The 25168-nt window shown below is 42.0% G+C and overlaps 2 protein-coding genes across 5 annotated transcripts; both read left to right on the forward strand.

Moving 5' to 3' along the window:
* Positions 1–363: 363 nt before the first annotated feature.
* On the forward strand, positions 364–5499 carry LOC111254694 (histone-lysine N-methyltransferase ASH1L-like). Its single transcript, XM_022815810.2, has 4 exons — positions 364–510; positions 848–2523; positions 2783–3648; positions 3819–5499. Exons 1-4 carry the CDS (start codon positions 371–373, stop codon positions 4188–4190), a joined length of 3054 nt encoding a protein of 1017 aa, XP_022671545.1. The 5' UTR covers positions 364–370; the 3' UTR covers positions 4191–5499.
* Positions 5500–9331: 3832 nt separating this feature from the next.
* Positions 9332–25055, forward strand: LOC111254090 (uncharacterized). Of its 4 annotated transcripts, none has more exons than XM_086976213.1 (8): positions 9332–9555; positions 10546–10943; positions 11275–11368; positions 12883–14132; positions 22690–22854; positions 23486–23618; positions 23921–24070; positions 24478–25055. In XM_086976213.1, the coding sequence occupies exons 4-8, from the start codon at positions 13155–13157 to the stop codon at positions 24699–24701; spliced, it is 1650 nt and encodes a 549-aa protein (XP_086832339.1). In that variant the 5' UTR covers positions 9332–9555; positions 10546–10943; positions 11275–11368; positions 12883–13154; the 3' UTR covers positions 24702–25055. The 4 variants fall into 4 exon arrangements, with proteins under 4 accessions (XP_086832339.1, XP_086832337.1, XP_086832338.1 ...); XM_086976211.1 differs by lacking the exon at positions 9332–9555 and adding an exon at positions 9567–10137; XM_086976212.1 differs by lacking the exon at positions 9332–9555 and adding an exon at positions 9567–9992.
* The last annotated feature ends 113 nt before the right edge of the window (positions 25056–25168 follow it).

The raw sequence follows: 25168 nt of genomic DNA on the forward strand, positions 1-25168 counted from the left end.
TTGTCTTAGTGCCGTGTCTCGGGCGAGGTGCTGTGATGAAGCAAGACGGCGAAATTGCCAGCGGGTGAAGAGTTAGTGAGGAACGATGACGCCAAGTGACGCACTTCGGTATCGAGACACACCGTACGACCCGTAAAAGACCAACCAGCACATGCAATATGTCGGTAGCTAGCTGCTAGAGGGGTACTGCGATACAGATTATTAGATAAACTTCGCCTGTACGTAAAGTGTAACAACAAGAGGCGAAGAACACAGACTCTCAAAGCTTGTATGAGAGAAACGAACCGCTAAGGCTACCCCCCCCCCCATATATCGATGATTCTTAACTCTTGGACATCCTTTTCTTGTATTTTTTTTAGTACCGGTGATAATGGTGACAAAGCCGTCGAAAGGCTTTATGGCCACGGGTGTGCCTGGCTGTCATCGAAAACACAGCGGAAAGCGTCATTCACACACACCGCCACCTCTTAAGAAGAAGACGCTGAAAGCTGGCCTTTTCGCCGATGATAGGTAACACAAGTCGTGCTCCCTTAAAAGCAATGATTTAGGTTCAGTGTTAAGCAATCACGTATCCACTTGGGAAGTACCACATAGCAATGGTATTAAATATTTCCGATAAAGCTTCACTTCTGCACATTCATTAGCAAATTACTTAGAAGCTGTCAAGATCCCGAAAACGTGTTCGAGAAGATTGTATATATAATTGTGAAAGTTCGTAAACGAGTTTACGATCTGGGGAATTACTGTTGCTTTATAAGCTTGTACATACACCATAGAGTAAACCCATTTTAATATGTGTTTTTGTATACCTGCTTTCATTCGTGCCAAAAAAATGTCTGAATCGTAGCGAGGAAAAGGACGATAGGGGCCTGATGACGGCGACAATCGGGGCGACAAGTGAAGACGTGGCTGCGACAACGGGCGGTGAGACGTCGACCTCCGCAATGCCCCTGCTGCCTCTACCAGTAAATACTGGCCTAGAGTTAATGGGTGCTTCGACGCATTTCCAGCTGCCTTATGACATCTGGTACTTACGCAAACACCAGAAGTTGCCTAGTGCAAACGATTTGCTAGGCGGTGCTAACTACAAACGCATCAAATCCAACATCTATGTGGATGTCAAACCCGTATCAGAATATGAGGCACAGGCCTGCACATGTAGGAAGCCCGATGGCCCAGATGCTGAAGAAACAGGATGTGGTGCCGATTGCCTAAATAGGATGATGTACGCAGAGTGTTCCAATGCATTGTGCCCCGTAGGCGACAAATGTAACAACCAAAAGATCCAACGCTTTGACTGGGCTACTGGACTTCAACGGTTCAAGACCAAGGACCGTGGTTGGGGAGTTCGGGCGGTCGAACCAATCAAGGCAAACACATTCATACTCGAGTATATCGGCGAAGTGGTCTCGGAATCACTGTTCCGCCGCCGGATGGAGGAAGTGTACAAGAATGACAAGCATCATTATTGTCTGAATCTGAGCGGTGGCATGGTCATTGATGGTTATCGAATGGCCAACGAAGGTCGCTTTGTCAATCACAGCTGTGAACCGAACTGCGAGATGCAGAAGTGGTCCGTAAATGGCGTCTATCGTATAGCGTTGTTCTCACTAAAGGACATCCCGGCCATGACCGAACTTAGTTACGATTACAATTTTGAGAACTTCAACAATGACCGCCAACAAACCTGCCGTTGTGGAAGCGCTAACTGCCGGGGTTTCATCGGCGCACGCAAGAAGGCCCCCGCCGACAAGGCCGACAAACAGGACAAGGAGAAAAAGGACAAAGAAAAAACAGCTTCTGGAAGTAAAAAACAACAACGAAAGAAGGCCGCTAGTCGAATAAAGGACACAGAGAAGGACATCAAGGATAGCAAACTGCCAGCGACTACAACGGCAACAGGTCATAGTCTTTGTCGGGTTGCCAGTGTTCGGCCATTGTCACATCAGCAGAGATGTTTTGTGTTAAAACACAACCTATTTTTGTTGCGAAATTACGATTTAACTCGACGAAGTAGAGAACTCACTCGAGGCGCTGAAGAAGACAGTGTTTGTTCCGAAACGACCGAGGGCTTTCGCACCCAGTTAACGGCTCTGAGCACTGCTCGATCAGTGAAAACCCGCCAGCTTGCAGCAGCCCAAGATGACACGAATTGCGTCCGGGCGGCAAAGCTGGCACAGGTGTTCAAAGATATTTTGAACGCGATTCACTCGTGCAGGGACGCTCAAGGCCGCGAGTTGGGACAACGGCTGAATGTACTTCCACGTGGCAAAAAGAAGCTGCTCAACTATTATCAACATATATCGCAGCCGATTGACCTAGTCACTATTGAGGGTAACGTTGATAAAGGCGCGTACGGATCTGTTGAGCAGTTTTGTGCGGACGTACAATTACTGTTCTCCAACTGGACTTCATACGCTGAGCATTTTGAGCCGCAATTGGCTAGCGATCTTATCTCTCTAAAAAATACCTATAAGGATTTCCTACTCGCCTGTACACCAATGCTCAACGATATTGCCATGGGTGGGTATTATTGTATGTAGGAGTAGGCTATACATTATTGTGGATCTGTATTGTGCTTCTTGGATCTGTCCTAGCGACTAGAATATATGGAAATCATGAGAATCTACTGGTAAAAGTCCGTTTATGCTCAGTACAACTACATATACGGTAGTTTACCTACCTACGGGTGTACAGGTTTATCATATTCAATATCAGGCATAAACGTTGAACGATATTTTCCTAATCCTTCTAATATTTGTTGTTTAATTAATTTATACAGATGATGGAAATGCGTTGTCAACCGAGCACCGTACCGTCGACTGCCTTTGTCGAACTACGGCACGACGATACGCTCTTCGCAAGTGCACCGTATGCGACCGATTCTTCCATGAGCGGTGTGCGACACTCGAAAATATTGGAAGGACGAAATGTGCTTCGTGCGACAAAGCCCTACCCATTGATATTGCCCTTGACGATGAAGCAAAATCGACCAGGTCAGACAACCCGTCGGCGATGACCGCTACAGGAAGTACTGACTCAACCATCAAGAATCAGCCCTGTACCCAAATGCTTTGCGTGGCACACGGAAGTGTACTGGTACATAAGGCCGGCTTTGCCGCCGTACGCAGCGATTCCCGTCGAATACTTCAGGTGTGTGACATTCTCCGCCGCACCGAAGATGGGGAATGCTTCGTGCGCGGCTTCGAATTCGTATCACCCGGACGCGCTGGTCTGTTGCAACAGTTTAAAAATCGAACGGTTCATGAACGCGAGCTGGTCCGTCTGGCTAAGCCAACGGTACTATCGCTTCGGGCGCTAAATGATACTCGTGTGCCCTGGGTCTTGGACGTAGCGGCATTTTGCGCCGGTAAACCATCGCACGTGGACGCCGCTGACGTGTTCGTTTGCGAGTTCCGCTTGGATCGACGCCAGCAACAGCTTCTACCGCTCAAGATGCAACTTGACATCACGGTAGGTATCTTTGAGCTGTTCTCCACTAAGAAACCCTTTAAAAGAAATTTACGAGTTAAGGAAGAGGAGAAGTCCGCAATGCCAATGACACCGACTACAGCAAGTCAACAAGATACAGCAGCAGGACAAGATGATGGTTCCGATGTTAGCAACGTAATGGCCACAAAAGTCAACGTAAGTTTTGTATATGATATATATATATATATATACACGAAAGTGTTTATTTGTAAGAAGTTAGGATTATACCAGTTTGCATTGCAGTTCTGATATGATTAGCGCATCCGTACTTAGCATCAGTGACTATGATTGATTTTTATTTTCCACACCGTCTGTCCTAATTTTAGTTCGACCATCGCAAGCGCAACCTTCTTAGAGTGCTTTCTGCAAAAGAAAAACTCTTCAATTTTGGCATCGGTGAACGAGATTTAGGTGGTGATTGGGATTTGACGGCAAAAGAAGGTGACGTCGACAAACCCCGAACAGCAATGGCAATGGCCAAGGCAACAGTCAACGGTAAGGGTGTGGGCGTCCGTCCGACGTCGATACACGCTGACGCGTCCTCTTTGCCGACAAGTGCCACAAACAGTATCGCAGCTTCGGCCAATGCAATGTACAGCACTTTGTTTACCACCGCAGGCAGTTTCTCTAACGACATAGACGACAGCAGCGACATGAGCACCACGACGATCGCTAACGGACACGACGGCAGGAGCTAGCAGAGGTCACCGAGGAAATCACCCTCTAAGAAAAAGCGCCATATAATGGCTATGTCCTTCACGTCGCCGCTGAACAACGATACCAGCATTAACAGTAATTGTGCCACGTTGCCGCTAACATTAACATCGTCAACGCAAGAACATGCCCGTCAGCGACCAGCTATCATAAACAAATAAATTAGGCCCGGTTAGAAAAAAAAGTACCTCAGCACACTTGTTTATATGTGTCCGCACAGTTGGAACAATGTTTATTGCGAAACAGCAAACGAAGAAACGTTATTGCTACTCAATGCTACGGCCAATGTAGCGTATGGACAACAGCAAATCCGGCGTTGCTTGGCTGGTTGAAATGTTTTCTTTTGCCAAAAAAAGAATCGATCGCTCTACTTATTACACGTATATACTATAATTATCGGTTGTACCTTGGAGCTTTTTACTTTGTCCCTACTCTTTCTCAGAAAAATTACTGCCCGCCTCCTACGTCAGCCCCAAGTGTCGTGGTCGACAGTTGAACTGAACCTCCAGTTGTCCTAGAACTTTCATTTCTGCTACTGCTACCACCTACAATGAATATTTAGCCTTCATAGCTATGGAGCGGTAATGAAATCCATCTGGCTTACATCCACCTACGTAGCGATCCTTTTCATCAACGACAACAACTACAGCCCAGGCCCCTGTCCGCTATCAGTGGCTGGTTGATGCATGCTTTCATACCACAGACTCACCACATAGAAACGCGTTTCAACCCCCAGCTGTTTGCCGCCATCGAGCGTTAGAGCTATTCTCGTTCTTGGCGTCCAGTAACGTAACTACAGCGAAGATGACAACGATCAAGAAAAAGATCAATGGCAATAGTCTAGAAAAAAGTCTGCAGGAGATCAATACTGCTTCCTTCCTACTTCAAATGACGATGTCTAGTGCCAAGCGCGCACGCCGAAGTCAACCCGGGTGCTTATTATTAGTACTATCGCCATAATAATGAGAGCATCCCTATTACCGTCATCATCATCATCACCGCCGCCACCACCACCACTATCATAAACGAATATAAAGATGAAGAAGACACAATGATAATTATAATGTGCAGTGGTCAAGCGTTTGGCGTGTTCTAGACAACAAACTCTGCCAACTCCGCACTCGTATGAGGAGATCTGTATATACACTGTAGATTTTGTAGAAATTACTAGTAGAATATATACGTACGAGCCGAAAAACAGGGCATGTGAAAAATCATCGCGGGTCAGTACACACACACACACACACACACATACACATACACACACACACACACACACAGAATGAAGAAAAATGATAACGAATCGAAAAAAATAGACATTGAATTGAAACGCTATGCTGGCACAGATATAAATATTATATACCATATAGAACTATGTACGCAGTGACACGAGAATTCTCGTGATAAAAACCTCACACAGGTGCGCTGTTTATATATACACATAAATAGCGTACCAATATATATATATATATCGGAGACGACTTTTGCAGCAGAGTAATATAACGACAAACCTTTGAAGGTCATAATATTATTAGTTATGCACACGGGAGAGACCCACTGCTATTGTAAGATAAGCCACTGTACACTTCGAAATACAATTACCAGAGTAAAACGATTGATAAGGCAAAAAGTCAATCATTGAGAAATTTCTATCTCGGACAGACGTAATTATTAGCACGAATGTTGTTGACATTACGCTAAAAAATGGGTCTTTTTAATATTATTAATGATTATTTGTAACTACCATTTATACATATACATATGAAAATGTACGACGAAAAAAGGTAACTGCTACGTTGCTATTTATTACATTGTCAGGAAGAGAGAGATATATATACATATATATGGGTGGGTGGGTGGGTGGGTGTGTGTGTGTGTGTGTGCGTGTGCGTGTGTGTGCGTGTGCGTGTGTGTGCGTGTGTGTACAAGACTGAGAATGTTGTCTTAGGATCTGGTCCTATATAAGAGCCTATGTAAAAACAACACAGACATAAAAACAAGTAAAGTAATAATGATGATGGTGAAAATAATAAGAGAAAAATGTCTTCATTATTATTATCAATGAACATATAGAACAACGATGATCGGGTGGATAGTATTTATTATAATGCAGATGATGACAGCTCTGATTATGATATAGAGACATGAAAATAAACGACAATATTCTTATCTAATCTAATATTAAAGTTTACGTAGTGATCTATTTTCTATTAATATCGTTCTGAGTTTTGTTCTTCGTGCACCCTTTCTTGCTGGCCATATTGTCTATATGTGAGTGTTATATACGAATACAAAGGACGTACGTTACTACACTTTGATCATTTCATACCGACCAAATGACACCTATTGACCAGTTACTCTACAGCTGCCTAAAATTGCCGACTACCCCTCATCGCCCCACAATGACAATTCATATTCTTCAGCCATCGTAGCAGCGTCACAGACGAGAAGCTGCTCCCGTGCCGCGAGCAGTTTCACAGACCTACCCGACGACGTCAATGATAACACTAAACCGATTGACTGAATAATAAAAAGTAGCGAAATCGATTAAAAACTACATAACATATTTCGGCTAATAAATTTTCTCTTTTGCATTGTTTACTATATATTATAACACATGCGAGGTTCTCTGTATTTGACAAATACCATTTTTCTATTGCCTTCGTTTCCAACCGTACTGTCCACGTTTAGCAAATTTTTATATATTCACTATTTCCGTTAGTGAAGTTCTCAATCGCGTGCCGCATGTTCTCATTTGTAAGAAAAGTGTTATTTTAGTTTCAGTTCTATAGCTAGTGAGCTTCCAAACAGATCTTGAACTTTTCGTTTATGGGTACGCGCAAGAAAGACCCCCACGTGTAAACCATCCCATCAAACGATAGCGAATGTAAGGGCCAGTTAACGGGCAGCAGTCTAAGATACTGCAACTGCTATGCGTGTAAACATATGCACGCGATCCACAGTAATGGCTGAAGTCGGCAAAAGAAATAAACAAAAGCAAGGGAAAAGGAAAGATATTATCTCAACACTTTCTCCCTAATTCGGACGAATGTACTTAGACGGCGCGTTCATATGTGTATGTATATATGTGTGTATGTACAAATAGAGTTGCTATTCTTATCACTAGAAGTATGACTATCAATGATTGTGACCAGCTGAATAGAAAAACTTCACACATTTAAAAATAATCGGATCGTGTTTTCATTTTGATCTAAAGATAGAACGTTGAGAAAGGTAGATGAGCAGAGAGCATCAAGGGTGATTGATTGTTACTTTGCTCATTTCTTCTGTAATAACCAGTGGTCGTATGATGATTATTATGATCACATGTCTCTCGGGATATTTCTCGGGACCACCGGTTTCTGTGTATAGATGGGCTGAGGTCCGCTATGGCTAACTCCTATAGCTTCATCGTTTTACCCTCATACATTACCGCCAATTAGCTTTGCCTCCATGGACTTGAAGGCGTACCTTCGGGGCAGCGTATGAGAAACGCATTGCAGTGGTCCAAACTTGTATTGTTACCATTTGTATTGCGTGTGCTGTCCCATGCGGCGAAACTGGCAGTTAGTGCTTACTTAATGCCTAGTTGCAATTGATTAATTAATTAATTAAACTTTGAAAAGTTGCAGTACAGTTGGCTTCTTGATAACTTTCAATTTCCTATTTATTTTTTTGTTAGCTTCTCATATTGCCTTTATTTCGGAAGTTTAAAAATTTTTTTTTAAACCGACCGTGGCACAATAGCCACGCACTGTGCAAACAAAATTTTTATTCAAATAACGAATCAGTGTTAGTTATTAAATAGTAGTTAATGTTAAAATGATGTTTCTACCAAACGTTACAACTACATGTGACATTATACTATTAGGGCTGAGTCAAAAAGAAAATTGGTCATCTTAATCCAATCAATCATAAACTCGTTAAGACTATTAGTAAATAAAAGCAGGCACATTCTGGCCTGTCGTGTAGCAATTCCTTTTATTGCATCTACTAGGACCATGCGGGTTCGCTACTGCCCTATACCTGTGCATATGTGTCATGTTATTTCTGCTGTTTTAATGGATCCCACAATGGTAATTGGTACACATGTTAATATTACTTTAATTTTCCGCAGTTCTTCGGACATATAGAATTTCTAGTTTATATTGCTGAATTTCACCTCCGGAGACAGTCAGGCGTAGCTTTCGGTAGCGGATCATGCACGCTCAGACGTTTACTTGTAAGGTTAAGGTTTAGACCTAGTGCGGAACCTTCAGTATAAATAGACATTTCTTCCATATATCAAACCGATCGCCGGGTGAAGGTTTGAGGGCCGGGTCATAACAGTGAACTGAAAGAATTGCTGCCGCAGCAAAAATCGATAGAAACGCGCACCAAACGAAACGGCATATGGGACATAATCAGCTTGCTTCGGATACCCATACAATCATCAGCAGAATTAGTCTATACTACATACAGGACTTACGTGCCCAAAGCACAGAGTGTTGAAGCTCGGCTGAATGCTTGCAGAGTCACCTAGCTGTATGATGCCGCGCTGATAAAAAAAAATAAGATTTAAAATACCACAAGTTGCAACGGGATTCAGGTCAAGGAAGCGTTTAACGGAGCCGACCGCAAAGCATCGAAATAGCTACCTTGGACATTAGAACAAGTGCCATCAGTTTTGCCTAACTGCGTCTAACATAAATAATTTGCTTCTACTACAAATGAAATACAGGTCGTAATCAAGTGGTGAAATGTCTACACTTCGACGGGACTAGTACAAAGGGACATAACTGTAGTCGGCCGAAAACCCAAGTCTGGACCGGGTAGGACTAGTCTGAATTCATCTCAGGCTAAATTGGGGAAAAGCGTTATGATGCTGAACAGCACCCGATGGACTCATGGCTGTTAGAAGAATGCCTATGTGTGTGCTTCGCTCACAAACATTTCAAATTATGGCACCATTATGTTATTACCTCCCTGAAATCATGTTTCCGGAAAAGAAAGAAGATTTTTAGATTTAAAAAAAAATTGCAGTGTTGTTTCTGAGAGACTTATTCCGGTGTAAATATGCGCCCAGTACAAGAGAATGCCCTCAAACTTGCCGCTAGTTTTTAGCCTGTATCGCAGTGTTTGCGCAGCTGATTCTGGCTATTCCGTAGTGCAGCGGATCCAACGATGGCAGCCTTTCTACGGTGGGTCTTATGTGCTGTGTTGTATGAACGGGTCAATCAACCACACAGACGCCCAATAAGCTGTCCGCCAGAATGCGCTCAGAGATTAGATCAGGATATAGCCCTATTTGTCAGTTGAGAAGTTCATACTACTACGGACGTGGGTGCTCTTGACTTAGCTGTTACCAAGGTTAGATCCCTGTGATACTAGAAGCTCCTACATGTCCAGTTTCTGTCATCTAGATAACTGCGGTTTCAATATGCTTCCTTTGCTCCCTACTTCTTATAGGTCTGAAATAGCCTGAATCTGCATTCTGTGGCGTCACTTATGTTTTTGTGTGGAAATCAAGCTGAGTTCAGAGATGTATCTACATCTGCTTGCCATAAAGTTTTAGCCCGACCCAGTTTGTAAAAAGTAGCCCTTGCTGCGTAACGACGACTAATGACTAAATAATTAATTAAGATCATTGAAACAATTTTGTTCTAATTGCTACACGTTCGACTGCCACATATTTACCTTGCTGATAGCTGTGCAAATTTAGCAGACGTCAACGAAAAACCTATAAAAAGCCAAAGCTAGCACTACTCTTACTTCTGTGCACTATTCCAAAACGTTAACTTCTAAAAGTAAGTCTTGATGATCACATGTTCAGTGCTGGTGGTCATGTTCTCATGTATTTAATGAAGCTGTGTGGAAGCAACAGCAAGTGGCGAGTAACTTAAAGTTCCGCTAATATCTGGACGACAAATGCAATTTCGATAATACATAAAAGTAAGGAGTGCTGCAAGTGTTATGTTTTGTGTTGTCGGATGATTAAATTGAATATAACCAATAACAGTTGCCGTTGCAAGATGGCAGGTCACGCAACGGGCGACTTTTTATCGTCTGTTCGTAGTAAAGTGATGAGAAGTCAATGAATATCTCTCTCAAAAGAAGACACTGTTAAGTTGAACGGCGTTTCTTTTCAGCCATTAAATAATTCTTTCAATTAAATATAATCTAGCCAATAAGTAATTTATATCTTTCTTTTTGTTTGGAATAGATACGTGTTTAGTATATTGAGCTTTTCAAATCGACTGTTTAATATCTGCATAGTGGGCCCTTGTAGAACATAACCTTGCAATTATCACAGCAAGATGCTATTATCTAACGTTTGTTATGTCCAATATTATGTTTCAGTCTACTTTACGTGCATAATGTGGCAGAAAATTTTGTTGATCGTCTGCATGGGGTGGACATCGTACTTCTACGTGCTGTGGCGATCGCTGAACGCAATGAACATACAATATGATCTGTACGATGAGGAATTTATGGACGACTCTGATGAATAAACGTATTTGAATGGAACGTCAGCCTTATCTGTATCAATCTGAGATGAGACCATAATAAAACCGTCTCATTGCCGGTTATAATGAGTTCATGGGCCGCGGCCACAGGCAGGACAAATGGGAGTCCAATTGCCAAACTCCTCCACAGTGTCTGATGAAAGCATCTGCTGGAAGTTATTCATTAGAGCTACGATCAAACTATGGACTATTCTCTCTACTCGACTCTCGTAGGCCTTTATATATATATATGTAGGTATCAAACGGGTATATATATATATGTATTTGTGCTAGCAGCATGCTTTTTTTGCTACATGATTATGGTGTGGTAGCACGTGTACCGGTCCACGATCATTGGCCAGCGGAACGTGCGTATTTTTCGTGCAGGACGTTGAATGGTTCGCATTCGACTAAGGCCTAGTTGACCGCATCAAACTAACGCTATGTAAAACGGCCCATTTTTTAAAATGCCGTTTGACATAAACCGTCGAAAAAACAAAAATGAAGAAAAGTAAACATTTTAAATCTATATACTACCTAACTATATCTGTTATTTTTTGTCGAACTCGGCATTTTTTCACAGATGTTTCTATTGCGCTCTTTCAAGTTTCCGTCATAAGTAAAAGAAAAAATGGGGACCAGCGTCAAATACTTCTAGTTCGTCGCTAGTGAAAACCGTTAGTATAGTAGTTTAAGTTAATCAAGCAAAGGTTTGATCGGATTATGTAAATCGAGCCGGTTATCGCCCCTACACCTGGTCATAGTAGACCTAAGTAGTAAGATAGGTTCATTGTAATTGGGCGACGGTATTTCTCCTTGTCCCACGTGCCGGTACGGAATCTATTTAGGCGACGTTCAGTCAACTCCTTGAAATTTACAAACCTTAAAATCAGGATCTACAAATCGGTAGATAGCTGCGACCGAAGCGCTTTTTGATTTATTTGACCTGATTAATTGCAGCCATGCGTTCACGTGCGACAACTAAATATTACTTAAAGCATGGTGTTCTTAAGAAATGTGTCACTAGATAACATTTGGGTGATTCTTTTGTATCAACAACTGTAACGCAGAACATGTGTGACTCAAATAAGGAGTCACCGCGATATCGTAGAAATGAGTTCTGTTTGAGGCGGTGGAACTTGTATATCTGTCTATATTATATGGTTAAGTTGGAAGTGGCATGCAACCCAATTATGGAACCCGGCCTTCGTTAGTGAGTTCGTTCTTTCGATAAATTGAAATTATTAACTGTGACAAATCGTCAGAACAACGCAGAGATCATATAAGCATGTGTTTGACAATTGGGCAGAACTTCATTCGGATACGCTCTCCGATAATTGCAGATCATTGTAATTCAGGGGCTTCCCGAATTGGTATTGAGGAGAAAGTTTGCCTACAAGTTAATCAAGAAGAGCAAAAGTTGTGAGACGACTCGCTACTGTTCAGGGGCACATTTTACCATTAGCGGTTAAGTTGACGAAGCCAAGCGCTTGAGTACGCAATTCGGCTTGGATCGAAGTAAATGGTGCAGTGTGGTGGTCGCGCATGATGTCGTGGAGCCTGGCTGTAGCGGCTTAGCGGCCTTGCGCCAGGATTCGATGTTGCCGACGCACGTCCCTTTGGTGCGTTAGGCCCAGAAACCTCGAAGGTCCCAGCAGCTTTCAACTGGACCCTCTCCCGCGAGCTTGCCCTTGCCCCGTTAGTCACTGCCATTACACACGTAACAATGCTTTTACTGGTGAGGCCATCACGCTATACAATGCCTCATACACCACGCAGTGCTTAGCTGAGTACTTTTTAACGTTAGACCTTATCTAGTTCCCTTCTGTTCTCACTACCGATTCTCTGTTGAAGCAATGTAACGTATCACGGAAAAGTTCCCGGTGCAATTTCTAGGAAGAACTGTCGGCGACGCTCGAGTAGCTGCGAATCTTATGCTTATGTTCAACAATCTCGTGCCGGCGATAGTAATTGTATTCTAGGAAGTGTTTTGTGTAATCTTCATCGCTGTATTCACTTCTTTACGTCAAAAAAAATTCGACTGCGGTTAAAGTGACCGGGTATTGTCATCGAATCAAACTAACCATTAAACATCTACAGATTCTTTGCCCTGTAAATACCCTTGTTGTCTTCGCTTGAGTTTTCACTGGGCCCGCTTCTAATATTAAATTGTCTCTCAATACTTCTGCAGGCGCCACCTCATCCATTTCACCGAATACATTTTACAAAGCCTTCGTTTGATTGGTGATCACTCAGAATAATAATTTCGAATAGTTCGGAGAAATACGCAATGATGCGTTCGGATATCCTGTCGCTTCAGGTCGAATTATGACAGCAACGGGTCGGATCTAGCAACGCAATGCTTCCTACATAGGAAGTGCGTACATCATCGCATTAACGTTATAGTTATTAACATCAACTAAGAGCAATACTATTTAACAGTGGACTCAACAACTATTCATAATGGAGTATCTGCTCACTTTCTTTGGTGGTCTTCACCGCAAGTTCGTCCAGCATGGACACCCTCGTCACGGAAAATCGTCGATTCTCCAAATCAGTACACCCCAGGAAGCAAGTCTACCGGTCACTGTTGCTTCCCCGGTTCAGCCTCCATCAATAAGTGTTACCTTCAACCCAAAAGTGCATATAACCGAATCCAGCCCATCGAGAATTGTTTCTCTCGAACTTGCAGAAAGTGGAACTTCGTCAGTATCTCTGTTTGGCAGCATCAGCAAAGAAAGCTCGGTCGTGATCCCGTCCGAGGAATCGCTAACGACAGCACCGCTTTCCGTAATGGAAACTGATGATAGCTGTCGCAGCAGTCCACCATGTAGATTACCTCTCGTACTCAACAGCACACGAGGTCTACGGGTCATACCAAACTTGCCAAACGCCTTCTCGCCGATCCTTCGGGTGCCACTAGACGATAGTAGCATGGGCAATTTTGAGGTCCAGCATCAAAATGTGAAAACAACCTTAGGCAATAAACGCAGTGCAGCTCTACACAAAAGTTCATCTACGCACAGTCGGTCGGGATCCAGAAACGATCACAATAGCCAGTTTGATCCAGCAAGTGTTGCTATCTCTGCTAATCACTCGGTGTGCAGTGACGTCAGCTGCACTTCCCGTTGTGATAGCGGTAGTGGCAATAAACGAAGGAGTATCGGAAGTAACGATCGCGGAGTTACAGCGCTCCGAAATAGCAGTATCAGTTTGCAGCAGTTCCTGCATAGGGTGAATATGCTCGCGCGCTCCCGATCGCCCTTTGCTACACCGGAACCTCATGTGAGCCCAAGGAGTAAACGGAGAAGAAGCCTAACTCGACTATCGGGCGAAGGGACGGATACTTTACAAAAAAATGACGCCAGTTGCAACGCAGAAACCTTAGAGGCCGAAAACGCTACGAAAGCAACAAGATGTACTCCAGCTTTTATCAACAAGGTAAATAGCAACCTTTTTCTGTAGTAGCTGGGCTTTATCTAATGCAAATTAACAAGTAATAACTGTGACTAGTCAGCCGAAGATTGGTTTAACGTCTGGTGTGTCATATACGTCGAAGCAGTACCGAATCGTCGGCAATATTTTGCTGAAATATAATTTTTCAATAGCTGTTTAATAAGCCACTTAAATATTTAAAGAGTTTGCAGGCTGTTTTCGAATTTTCCAACAATGACGCTCCTCGTGAGGTGTGAATTTCAAGGGCAATAAGCAGCTATAAGTGAGGTTGGGCTTTCCTGAACTGGATTTACACAGCAGGCTCGTAGAAAAGTAGTCATGATTTGGCATTGACTTAAATAGACCCTTTATGGCTGCTTACAAGACGCCTGATGAGAGCCGACACTTGCCAGCTTCCCGTATTTGGTGGAAATGATTTCACTTAAAGAATCAGGACTTGCCGGAAATTTGAACTTACTTTCGTCCCGCCTCGACGATACGACACCGAAAACAATAACGCTGCAATTCTGGTAACCTATGGTGGACAGTAGTTAGCGATACGGCCTTTGGCAGGAACCTTGGCGCGTTCGAAATTACGTTTTCCGTGGCAAATTCCGAATTGATTAAATTATGTTTTTTTCTATGCCCTACATGGAGATTGTGAGCCCAACTTCTATGTTCCTGTGAAGACAAAGATACATTTTGAGGATACAACAACTTTCAGCTTCTGTCAACGTTCTCTGCCAAAATTCCTCAGTAATATCCTATTCGTCACTCAGTTAGCACGGCTCTCTCCGATACATTATACTATATAATATCCAACGTAATGGATAGTCGGGCAAACTCTGTCCCAAAACACAATACAGCTGTTATTGAAATTCGCAGGTGCATGATGTGGCATTATTTACTATCGAAAGTACTAACCATTGCGATTGCAAAAGTCCGTAAAAAGCGTCCTGCAGTTCAAGCAAAGGAACGGAACGAGTGCCTAGAAATCTAAAGTACTACGCAGACTGCGATAGCTTTTGCGCTCTATAACTTAGAAGTTCCTAGCAGGGCTCCGCATGGCGATTCTAGCGATCACATTTCTTGCAGACGGGTTTTACGCACGCGTAACTCGGCACCTTCCCGAGCTGCTCATTAAAAATTCGCACGTGCTGTAATAGCGTCAAGTAATAAGGTAAAGGCTGATGACGGAGTGCCACCCGACTACCTTTGTTCCGGTCTTCGGTTGATCGACAAATACTCACACCAAAAGAACTTAGCTGCCCTCAATTCAGAATTTCGTACCCTCTCTCTCCTTCATAACTGTCGGAATAGTGTCTCGGAATAGTGTATGCAGATAGATGATAGGCCTTTGTTGCTTCTGAAGGTTGCTAGTTCGTCAGAACTTTCATGAACTCCATAAGCTTCCATACAATGACCTGTAGGACATGGTGCTAGATGAACTTTATTGTCCTTCAGTCATAGAAACCACAAATATAGGATATAAGCACTTTATCTTCCAATCGAATTACTTGTGCAGATTTCTGTGTTGTTAATTTTTTGGCGTTTCTTAAACCCCCACGTATATTTTCTCTGAATGGAGGCGACTATGCAAGGAAACGACGCTGTTTAGTTGGGTATGGATGGGCACGTGCGGCCGTCAAACCTACTATGCTTCGAAAACACAACAATAGAGCATACCAATTTCCTTCAATGAGCACGCTCGAAAAATGTTAGCATCTCTCACAGCCATGAACTGGTCGCTCTTGTCGTCTACAAAGACACTTCCCTTATTCAACTTCAACCTAGGCATACTATAAAATATCAAAGTATTTCACTACAAGTCAATTCTCAACGTATCGCTGATTTATTTCAAAGAAAGTAACACATTTTCGCCCAAACCGCTGTCATGTTACTTGCAAAATTAAAAAGAGAATTGCATTATTAATACTCGTTTTGTCGAGTAAGTAGCTTCGAATCCTTTAACGGCTCATTTCAGCAAAAACAGATAATACTTTTGCCACGATTACTGAATTGTAACGAACTTTAATTTAAGTTTTAAAGTAGAAAAGTTAAGTTTCAAATTGTTTGAGAATTACGCGTTTACCTAACTGTGTTTGAGGATGACACGGAATAAGCATATTTCACGGATACCTAAATATAAAGTTTCATCGTACTATGTGTTAGCTTACTGTCTATTTTGCCTAAGGCAGTCCCCCACGTTTTGCTTTGAAACTGAACGCAGAAGCTTTAGCGACCTAAGGTATTAGCTTACGGAAATGTCCTGAAGGACCACACGTCGCGTGTCCTTCTTATCAAATAATATAGTGCACTCAACTTCATTTTGAATAAGGCTCGGCAGAAACATAGGTATGAATGAACCTGTTCGTGAATAAGGTTGCACACAGCCTATTTGGCTCGTTTACCACATAGTGTCTCTACGGCTGATAACTGACTTTTTGGATAGGGTCCCACGACCCACTGACAGTACCCTAGTCTTACTCTTAACACTACACCCCTATCTAACAATATGTATGGCAAACGATGATAAGTCGGCGATAGTAAATATTAGTAAAGCAGTAAAACAGGCAGCAACAACAACATAAGGTACCAACGTCCACCTCTAAGCCAAACGGCTTGCGCATTCATCGTTTGGGAGCACGTCTAGTGCGTCGTCGAATTTTTCCCTTGTTCGAGTAAGATTGTCTCCAAAGCTCTGGAGACGGGCGCATAACCTGCTTTCCAACTATATGTATATAGGTATCCACAAGGACGGTAACGGTTAACAAGTACAAACCGATAATGCTATGACAATTGTGGCACTTAAATAGCTTCTTGACATTAATTTGGGCATTTGAATTGTTCTCATGCTATCACTTATTGTACCTAAAATATACGAAAAGGGATCGTGTCGGCCAGCGAGCGGTGAGTAAATGAAGCAAGTTGTCCTCAACTCAATTATACTTTCATGATGTTCCATCCCTGAGCGTGAAAATAGACTCAATATTTGAATACTCTAACAAAGTATCAAAAACAAGGAGCCATAATATTACCATAAGCTCATTTATGGGGAACCCAATCGATACGCTTTTTGTAAGTAACTTGTAGCTCGATAGTTACTGCAAGTCGTCGTACCGAATCGTTTTTTGCACCAGAAAATGGCAGAATAATTTTACTGTACATAATGCTTTCATATGTCTACACCTGTACATCACTGTACGTCGTAAACTTCCCAGAAGAAGGATTACGCTTTGGAAGAAGGTTCAGTTCCTTGGTGCGTTCATATTTTAATTTAATATAATATAAATATATTTAATATATAAAACAGTTTATATACTAAATGTGCTTATCGACTGCCTAGAGGTTGACCTCATATTAATAATGAATAATAAAAACGCGACGAAAAAATTCTTTGAGGATTCTGTGCTTCCTTTGACTGAGGGGTCAATAAATCAGACGTTCATATGAGATTTCTATAGGAATGTAGAAAACTTCGGTATTCTTCCGTGCATGCGTCGTGTAATGAATCCTGTTCCTTTAAGAATCTGAAAAACGCGTTTCAGCTCTTCCTAGCTATTACGCAAAATGTTCACGTTAGTAATAATCAAAAGCTCACTATAGCATAGTATATTTATTGGAATCCACGGCTGTAAAAGCGACGCATCGTTGACTCTTATATTTCGTGTTTAGACTGAGGTATCTACCCTGAGCATATCGCTTCGTTCAGTATGGGGTTTGTTGAGCAAGACTGCCCTCAAACAAAAGCGGATCCTAGGTGTCTGCCCGTTGAAAGCCATGATCGTGTTCACGATATAGTCGCAATTAAGCTTAGAGTTGACGTGTGACAAAACGTATTCAAGCCCTACTTAACCAAATAATCCTACGTGTCAAGGAAGCCAAAGAAATACATTTGATACAATTACATTTGGTAGGCGTAAACATAACGATTGCGTTCGTTCTCTGCGACTGTATTATTTAGCATTCGTACGGCTAAGATTGAAGGATAAAGCTGTTTTGAAGGCAGTTTTGACTGTTTCAGTGTGAAGTGCTGTTATATAAATGTGTTTATTAGGGCAATGTATTAATAAAATGTTCGTCGCCGATTGTCCCGAATATCGAGATTTGCCCTTAAGCCTTGTAATCGCCTCACTTTATTGATAATAGATGCAGAGTGACTATGCGTCGCACTAAACAATAGTTCAGAGGCCATTGCTGCGGGATGTCGACAATGTTTAACGTTGTATGGAATTTCCGAGACAAAATGCGTGCACACCGAAGTGCATATACCCTTCTCCCCCCTCCCCCCTGAACATGTGCGTATTTCGTATAAAAACATTGGTTGCGAGTCGCTCCTTTAACAAAAATAACGAGCAGACCTACAAGCCTATCTGAAATAGCAATCTTTTTTAAAAGAAAGTCCTGCACATACTGCTGGCCTCTACCGACTCGCTTTTTAGGTTTCGAAGAGGTGAAAGTTGATTGTTTCGACATTAAGACATGAGTTTGTTCTGCTACGTTATTTAGCACTTTTTTTGCGGTTCTTTGCATGTTAGTTTCAGTACCCTAAATCAAGGTATGGAGCTGCTTTCTATGAGAATGGATACATCCGATGAGGTATAAAGTCGTGTTTATATACGAAGGACTAGCTGTTAATTTCCTTTCACCGTCCAAACTCCTCCATTTCCTCGCTGAACTTAGTCCAGCCCCGGATATATACCTAAGCCACTATGTTTTGCGTTTCACGTCCGGTCTCGCCGTTAGGCATTCCATCAGACGGTTGGCTCCCAGTGTGAAACGCAGTCTGTCTATGTCCGGGTTCGAACTTTGACCACAACGTGTCCCTCGGATTAGCAGGCGAATACGTATCCACTAAGCTACTGCATGTACACCTGTAGCAGTCAGACGTCAAGTAGTGGTTTGCGCAGTACGTACATTTGTTAAAATTATCCTAACTCGAGCCCCACTTGCATCCAACTTAGTAGATCGGTGGCGAGTGTAGGACTGACTGAATAGTCTGCAAAGCTCTTGGGAATAAAGTTCAACGTCGACCAACATTTGCCCTGTTCTAGTATTTCGCTTATCCGCATAAAGGTAGAAAGAAAATTACACCTATAACAAAGATAACGTCAAATAAGGATTAGTTCTTATATAATATTAACATACCAATTGTTTAGCCTTAGCACACTTCTACATGGAACAGTTCATATAAAAATGCACATTTTTACCAATTATGACATGATAGGTTGCTTATTAAATGGTTTATATTTCTAAATGAGTATACAGCGCTGTTTTAGGACGCCAAACACAAAGTTACTGTCGTCGATACACAGTAAACCAAATGAATATTTCTAAGGAAAATCAAATTTTTGCCCCCCCTTTTTAGAGGGACATAAGGTAATTATCGAATTCAGTGTACTTTATTCCACGCTGCATTTCCCAGGACGAAGCTACACCAATCAAAATAAATCAGCTCTATCTGTGCTCTGTAAAGGGAGTTGTTTTCTAGAACTTAATCTGCGTCAAAGCGTCTCTTTTGCCATTAAAGACGCCTAGAGCACACTGGTTTATGTGACACAATTCTGCTATTGTACATCTGATGTTAAATCAGCGCGCACGATGCTTGTAGCCGCCTTCTGTAGAACACTAATGTGGCATTGTTTTCAAACATAAAATATGAAAGTGACCTTATTTCTGTCGATCTAAAACCCACAATTACTAGGTATTGGGAAGAAAAATTACCTTTTTCCTCCTGGAAGGAAAAACATTTGGCCAATCGGTTCTATCTTCCGCTTCAGATTGCCCAGAACTGAACTATAACGACCCACAAAACACCACGACAATCGGACCATTTCAAGTTAACGGACACAAACTTTTAATAGTATAGCAGAGCTCCACCTGCGGGCTTCGCTCTGCGTGTGATTCATTATTGTATAAATAGAAAACGAATTTTACTTAAGTGGTACGAACTCTATTTTGAGTTAATAACAATGCAGTCGTTTAAATGTATATAGTTTGTTATGTAATATAATTTTTACACTGATGACAAGTTAGTGCGGACGATGCCGGTGGCTGGATTTTTTTTTCACAGTGCTTGGTTTATGGCTAATCTAATTAACATTACTCTCTATAAAGATGAACGAACTATCTCCTCTATGGACAGAAGTATTTGCTAAAATTTACACTACTTTACGGCACATCTCGGCAAACAGTCGCTGAATTGGTGCCATCTTAAGAGTCATTCTGGGCCGGACAGGCCGGCACTCGTAAGTGCACGTAGATGGATGGAGCTAAGGCTACGCCTAAAACTATGAGTGCACTCAATCTAAAATTCTGTCGTTACTTTAAACTAAAATCTCCTATTTTTCAAGGAAAATACAGTGTACATTGCGTACATTATTAGCGACGATATCGCTATCAATCTGCGAAATTATTAGCCTAGCTTCTGTCGATCTGATAATCTGTCTGGGGAGCAAATAAACGAACCCCAGATGCTTTGAGTAGCGCCCATACACTTTAAAAACAAGTTTACGGAGTTTCATCAAAGTGCTTATAAACCATCTAAAACAGCTATAAACAAACGTCGCCTATCATTAGGCGTCTGAGCTTTGGCGCAGATTCTTGCAATGGTGGTCTAACTATCACACTTTGTGCCTAGATCTAGTGAAGGATTTTCAAGTCGTTCTTGAGAGAACCTACTTAGGCTGCAGAACACCTATTTAGAGCTCGAAATTTACCAAAAGTGCTGGTCTCGATCTAAAACGAGCAAACGCTGTCGTGTACACACTGAAAAGCTTAGGAAATTACGAGCGCATTCAGTCCTACCTTTTAAAGGAACTAGAGATGAAGGTCGCGCTGGCAAAAAAGTAGGCCCGAGCGATTATGCTGGCCGAAGCTAACGTTAGGCACATTGAAGCTGACATTGTTGCGTTCAACGCAAATAATCCATTACTAGACAAGGCCCTACGGGTTATCTTTCCGCTTATCATACCGACTCAACTCGTGGGTCGGATGATTTTATGTATACGTTCATTTGACAAAAGCGAGACCTTCATGCCGTAGTCTATAGGCAATTAATGTGCACCTTATAATAGTATACCTGGTCCTTGAATGTCGATTTTTGCTGCGCCAATAATAAATAGGTGATCTAGTTAGCGACAAAAAAACCCTACGGACATCAAATGCTACCGAGAATAAGAACTGATGAACTTTTCGTGGCCATACTGCTTCAGTGAGCTGATACCCGACAAATGGAAAGACGCCGACTATATCAGAAAGCCAACTAGCGAACCGGATCCGGCTTTGCAGCGCGCATCTTATGCAGACGGAGTCCATCTTGGAACTTGTATTAGCATTGACATATTTGGTGTTCGTAGCTATATAGGCCGTCTACAAAAACATCGCTGGTCCTTCAATATATTCGTCCTACAGCAACAAAACGTACAATCCTGAAATGAGAGTCTACTGTGGATATGCTTTGACATTGGTCGAGATATTCGGTTGAAAACAAGAAATAACGGAAAATATCAAATACTGACTGATATACTAACTAACCGAGGGTCAGCCTCTGCGATGTACCTATTAAAGAAGCTTGAGTGTTGATTCTCTTTGTATAATCTTCTCAGAAATAGAGCTGGGATCAGTTCTACTGCTGCGTTAGCACGGGCTTTGACTTCGATTGTCCTCTGAGTCACACAACTTCAAGGCAAAAAACAAATGTCGCCTTCTGTTTCTCGATTACGTAAAGCAATCGATCCGCGATCGAAAAGAAGTAACAACCATTCTAGTCCATTTTTCTTGCAGGTATTACGTCCACACTTCTGGTCACAGACGGAAATATGTAGTGGCGAAAATTCGACGTACATCGGAGGTTACCTGCGCACGCCAATGGTGGCTGATGTTTTTGCTTAACCGATCAGTTCAAATCGAACTTCAACGTGAACTCGAAAGTCGAGTAACCTCCAGCGTCTAAATGGGAAATGGCAGCACCCATTCATGCGTTTGGCTTGTTTATATATAGATATTTATACCAAATTGAGTTTTCCGTTTTAGCTAATTATCAAGGCCTCTGTGATCCCGCTGTGACAACCGCTAACACTGGCTGAAAAATCTATTTTTTCAAAATCCTTCCTTCTCATGGTGTCAAACTCGCTCTAGAGCGGATTGTTTCTTCATTACCTTGAGTATGGTTTAGTATCCGTGTTAACAGGACCTTTTAAAGCGTGCTGATATAGTAACGAAAAGTTGCAAACGACCACATTTCATTTACCTCAACTCTCATTTCAGTTATGTAATTATCTGAAAGATATGTAATTTGTCAATCGATGACCTTCCTTACGAGACCAAGTCGCAGTGGACCCCGATATCCATAGATGCGTGCCCGCCCACTAAAGACATTGAATAGTCCCGCATCAATGTTTGATCGTGTCTGTGTTCCACAAGAACAGAGTTTTTGTTTTTCTTTTTTTGGAGTAAGAGAAAGGACAACGAAGCCCTTCTAGCGCAGGCCCTCTCTGGACACTACCAAGGGATCTTGTACTACATTGACACCTAATAGCACTTGATATGGTGTTATTTACAGGTGTTTTTGAAGGAGCACGTGCGAGTCAAGCGTGAGATGCTGAGTATTATTACTGGAGCATCACAGGTCGACTATGCGGAGAGCGACTTCGTACAAGACTGCCTCTTTTGGCACAACCATTTCCGACGGAAGCATCAGGCTCCATTTCTTCTCCTTTCACTTCACGTATGCCATTGTTTAGGTTTTTTTATTCCACATGAGCATCAGTCAAATAGAATTGGGCACATTTCCCGCGAGCCTTGATGTCAGCCGTCCGACATAGATTCCGAGCACGAAGCTTAAGCATTTATTCAAATGGGGGCGCAGCTAGTGCATATAATGTTATAAGTGTGAGTCGCCTGACTAATGTTTGTACGATACTGGAGTTATGACAGCGTTATAGAGCTAAATAAAAATGAATCGGTCTTCTTGAACAATAATATTTGACTGGTAGTGCTGGGGCAGATGTCTATCAGAACCAATCATTTGGCCTTGAGGAGGAAAAGAGCTTAGTGCATAAGCGAATTTAAATAGGCAAGGAAACAGTAAACAAAAATACCACTGATGGTACGTTACAAACGAAGTTATGAAACGCAATTAGTTACGCGATGTTTTATAAATTTCAAAAGTCTACAAATAAATGGAAAGAGTTGGTTAAAGTGTATACTATACCGTCAATCGATTATCTCTTAATCCGAACTAGTCGCTATAGAGAGACACAAACGGTGGCCTTAAAACAAGTTCATTTAAATATAAAGTTATTACATTTCCAAGGTCTTTTATGCTCGTCTGCTAACCGACGGTTTTTCTGGATCAGTTATGTGAGCAAGCACAACAGTTGGCGAATTTCATCGCACACACAAATGACCTTTATCATCGAAAACTTCGAGATATTGGACAGAACCTGTACGTCGAGTCTTCATATACACAGGAAAACTTCGACGTCAATGGTTTGTTGATAGGTTGAATACGTTTTTTGGCAAAACTAATCAAGTAGTATCAATGTACAATGAAAGAAGGTGATCACTTGGAGTATTCAGCACTTGTTTCGAAAAACGCCAGCGTATACAGCCATTTGTACATCTACAATAACTTGCTTATTCTCGGCAGCCTTATATAGCTAGCAGTTGAGCTGTAGGATGCTACAGAGGTGAAGTTTGCTTTTCCATAAAGTTCTCTATAGCAATGTGTGATCATTTAGAGAAGGAAATTAGAAAAATGCGGTCTTCATTCGCTTCTGATTGCCTTATAGGCGAGACTGTTGTAAAACATTGGTATCAGGAACAGAAATACTACGACTACTATCAGAATCAGGATCTTCTTCACACCCAGGCTTCGCGGTTCACTCAGCTTGTGTGGAAAAGCAGCCAGAAAATTGGTATTGGTAAAGCTACGATTGGAGGTTTGTAATGCCAGAGAGCCTTTCCTCACCGTCTTCTTTTTTTTGTTCAGAATCAGACACCGTTAGGACGTTGAACATTGAGAGCTTTCAAGGTGTGTGACTTGATCGTAAGCAGGTAGTGGTCTAAAAAATGAACATTCGACAAGCCTTAGTCAGGTTCAAATCTGCACAGAACTCAACAAGACGTTTTTTTCTTTTTTGTTCAGCGTTACCAATTAACTTATTTGAACAAGTTAAATAATTTATTCGTGTCTTCGAAGTTTCCCTTTTCTACGTATAGCATCAACGACCTTCTTCCATTAGGAGACTACCCAGATGAAGCCTCACTGGATCTCGCTGGGGTCTCTCCAACAGACTTAAATCTGCCACTTCTAATACTCTTCATATACCCGTTTCAACCATTACAGCTAACAAAGTGATCATTGTGACGTTGTATAAACCGGCGGGTAACGTCGTCGGAGAGTTTCATAATAATGTATTCGCGATTCCCATCCGAAGGACAGCGTTTTCTCTCGGGAGCGCAAGTACATCGGCCGCTCAATCCGACGATGACTCTGCAGCGGCTTCGCCCACTTCATCCCTCGACAATAATCACCTCACCAGTAGCACAAATTGCGAAGCGATCTTTTAACTTCATCTCCCTCATCGCATGCTCGATTAGTCCCCTCCCCCCCCCCCTCCTTTTTTCCCCTCAGCAAACGATAGGGCGATGGCTTTAAGAAGCCTTCTCCCCGTGGAACTGCAACTTGATTATTTAGAGAATTTTTGACGTTTTGCTAAACTTAGCGAAATGATGGGAATTTGATACAATCTCTATCTATGATCGAAATCTATGTGAGTATCGCGTTGTGATAATGATATGGATAGGAAAAGCTGAACTTCAAATAATGAAAAAAAAGCATTCTAATTGTGCCCTATCTCCCAACTTGGATCGTTTATATGCATAACAGTGTCACAATGGAATCAAGCTACTGAAGTGGGGGGGGGGGGGTTACTTTCACGTAAGAATTATTTTACATAACAGTTGTGCAATATTATGTATAAAGTATGCTAATAAAGGACAATGGTTTTATAAAAAAACAAAAACAAGCAGTCATC

This window comes from Varroa destructor, unplaced genomic scaffold (assembly GCF_002443255.2).
Source record: "Varroa destructor unplaced genomic scaffold, Vdes_3.0 BEIS01000007.1, whole genome shotgun sequence".
Taxonomy (NCBI): Eukaryota; Metazoa; Arthropoda; class Arachnida; order Mesostigmata; family Varroidae; genus Varroa; species Varroa destructor.